Genomic DNA, 3,126 nt, shown 5'->3' with positions numbered 1-3,126 from the left:
TCACAGAGGTCTGTCTGCCTCTGCCCCTGAGTGCTAGGATTAAAGGCATGTTCTACCACTGCCCGGCCCTAGTTTACTTTTTAAACTTTGTCTATCTGAAAAGGTTTTTAAGAGTCCTCATTGGTATTCAGATTAGGTTCTTTCAGACATTAGTTTCTTGACCCCTTTGCACATCAAATCTGCACTCAGTCTTCTTATCTCCTTTGAGACATCTCTGGAATGCATCCTTTAATGATGATGCTAGGAATCAAACCCAGGAGAGCCTTCTACACCTGCATTCACTCTGCTTTTGAACCTCACCTCTAGTCCCTCTGAGGTCCATCCTTACTCTACATTTTGTTTTGTTTTGTTTTTCAAAACTGGGTTTCTCTATGTTAAAGTCCTAGCCTGTCCTGGAACTACCTCTTGTAGACCAGGCTGGCCTCGAACTCACAGAGATCTGCCTACCTCTGCCATCTGAGTGCTGGTTGGCCTACGCCACCATCGCCCAGCAGTATGGTAGGTTTTTTTTTTAAAAAAAAAAAAAGCAGAGGGGAAATATACATTTGTAGAGTCTGCCAAAATTGCTGATCAACTTAAAAAGGCACTGGGGCTACAGTTGACAGAGTAGTTGTCTAGCAGGCGTGAGGCCCTGTGTTCCATCCCCAGACTGCATGCATCAGGCATGTTGGCACTTGCCTGTAAGTCCACCATTCTGTGAGTTTGAGGCCAGCCTGGTGTACAAGAGTGCCTCCCAAGTGCTGGGATTAAAGGTGCCACTACTGCCCAGCTCTTACTCTACTTTTATTTGCCCCCAGAATCAAATGTTTCTACCTCACATTATTGTAACTGTTTCCTGGAAACTCTCCCCAGCTCAGGCTTTCCTTCTTCTAACCCATATTTTATTTTCTAAAGAGAATAACCTACTTAGTGCTCTGAAATACCGTTTACAAGTGTCGCTTCCCCATGAAAAACCACAATAACAGCTAAACTCTTACGTGTGTCCAGGAAAGCATGGACAGAGATAATCATAAACGGAAGTCATATTTGACACCACCTACATTAACTTTCTATCTGATAAAGGAATTACTGTTCAGCATTCTTGCTGACTCTCCTTAGAAGGACCCCTATGTCACTGGGCCTTTCCTAATTCTCTCTTTATTCAATTCTCTTCTCTACTACTCCACCCATATTCCATCCCTTCAAGTCAGTGTAATTTCCTCTTAGCTCCTTAGAGCAGTGAATTTGGTTTTCCCTTAACATCTTTGGCCTTCTGCTTTGGCAAATGTCTGCTTATCACCTCTCCCGGTTCACAGCAGTCTGCTCATCATTCAGCCCCTGTCCTGAATGTCATCTTTCATGCATGGCCACTTTCCTGAAGTCTTCATCTTAAACTCCTGCTTCATTTATAGCTACCGTACAGTTTCCCATTTATTTACTCTGCGTGTGTTAATTTTATTCTCGCTTCATGCCCACCAGAATGCAAGCTCATGGGGGGGGGCAGAACCCTGTAGTAGCCCTTGTATTTCCCATAGGCTCACCCTGCACAGGAATAGGCAAAGAGCAGGGACTCAGTCCATGCTAAATGACTCATAATAGGTGAGCAACCTTCAGGCCAGGGAGGTGAAACCACACAGCAAGTCAGTAACCAAGTTTGTAATTAGAAATTATAGCACACCTGCTGGGTGTGGAGGTGCACCCCTGGAGCCTCAACACCAAAGAGACTGAGGCAGAAGGATCTTGAGTTCAAAGCTGTCCAGGGATACCTAGTGAGACCCTGTCTCAAGAAAGAAATGAACAAAACAAGAGGGCTTGGCTCAGTGCTTCAGTGGATGCATAAAAACAAAAACAAAAGGACAAACGAAACCAAAATAAAAACAACCACAACAAAAACCATAACTCGAGACAGGGTTTCTCTGTAGCTTTGGAGCCTGCCCTGGAACTCACTTTGTAGACCAAGCTGGTCTCAAACTCACAGGGATCTGACTGTCTCTTCCACCCAAGTGCTGGGACTAAAGGCGTGTGCCACCACCTGCCTAAAACCATAACTCTTGATTCTCTGAGCTGCAATTGGAACACATGAGGTAAGCATAGCTGGGGATGTTTCTGGGAAGATCCAGGTCTTAGTCCAGAAAACATCCTCCTTGAGCTTGAGAAGCAAGGAGAATTACCTCGGTAGTCCAGGGTGCGGGCGGCTGGGACCTCTTCTGCATATACTTCATTGTAACTTTCCTCTGGAGAGTAGCCGGACCCTAGGATGAGGAACAAAATACAAAAGTGTATTCATTTCCCGCTCGGCTATTTCCCAGTACCCTAACCCCTGTCTTTTTCTGGGGACCCGGCACTTTAGGATAGGGCTGCCAACTGATTTGTAAAACTGCAGAACCTGCTGTGGGTGAGCTTGATCATATGAGGCCCACAGAGAGCAACCCCAGAGAGGGGAGGGGTGGTGGGGGTGGGCTCTGGTTGTATTAGATGACTTTTGACTAAGAGTCTGTAAATAAAGAGGAGGAAAAGATGGCATCTTCAATAACTGGTGCTGGTCAAACTGGATAGCTACATGGAAAATACTCAAGCTTGATCACTATGTCTCACCATGTATATAACTCCAAGGCCTTCAGCATAAGACCTGATATCATGAGATTAATAAAGGAGAAAGTAAGAGGTATCTTTGAATTCATAGACACAGGAAAAATCTTTCTTAACAGTTCTGGTAGTATAGACATTAAGACCAACAATTGACAAAAGGGATCACCTAAAACTAGAAACTGCTATACAGCAAAAAACTGGACTTCTTAACCATCTATCAATCCTGCCAGTCTAGACAATAAACGGCCTAGTCCCTTGATAAAGCTCACTAGTCTTCATGAGACACCGATAGCCACGCTCTGGGGCTAGACTGTTGTCCCAGCTCTGAGGAAATAATAGCACCTAAGTGTCTTCTCCAGTGCCAGACAGTATGCAGTTCTCCAAGGGAAACAGCGTTTCAAGCTCGCTCACTAGCCTACAGGGCATATTAACCACCTGACTGTATTGCTCTGTGGCCTGCCAAGACAGAGATGGATGGCTTAACGGGCAAAAGGGAAGGGGAATTCTTTCATAAGCACTTTATTGCAGCTTGGAGTAAAAAGATAAGTCAGAGGAAGT

General features: G+C 44.9%; 1 protein-coding gene across 1 annotated transcript in view; it reads right to left on the bottom strand.

The window, feature by feature from the left end:
• Srpx2 (sushi repeat containing protein X-linked 2) overlaps positions 1–3,126 on the bottom strand; it is a 24,792-nt gene that overhangs the window by 15,503 nt on the left and 6,163 nt on the right. The window contains exon 4 of the mRNA XM_013350561.2: positions 2,151–2,231. Coding sequence (XP_013206015.1) covers positions 2,151–2,231 — 81 coding nt within the window. The remainder of the gene's footprint in view (positions 1–2,150; positions 2,232–3,126) is intronic.

This window comes from Microtus ochrogaster, chromosome X (assembly GCF_000317375.1).
Source record: "Microtus ochrogaster isolate Prairie Vole_2 chromosome X, MicOch1.0, whole genome shotgun sequence".
Taxonomy (NCBI): Eukaryota; Metazoa; Chordata; class Mammalia; order Rodentia; family Cricetidae; genus Microtus; species Microtus ochrogaster.
Note: the sequence above shows the minus strand (reverse complement) of the source record. Positions and strands in the feature narration are given on the sequence as shown.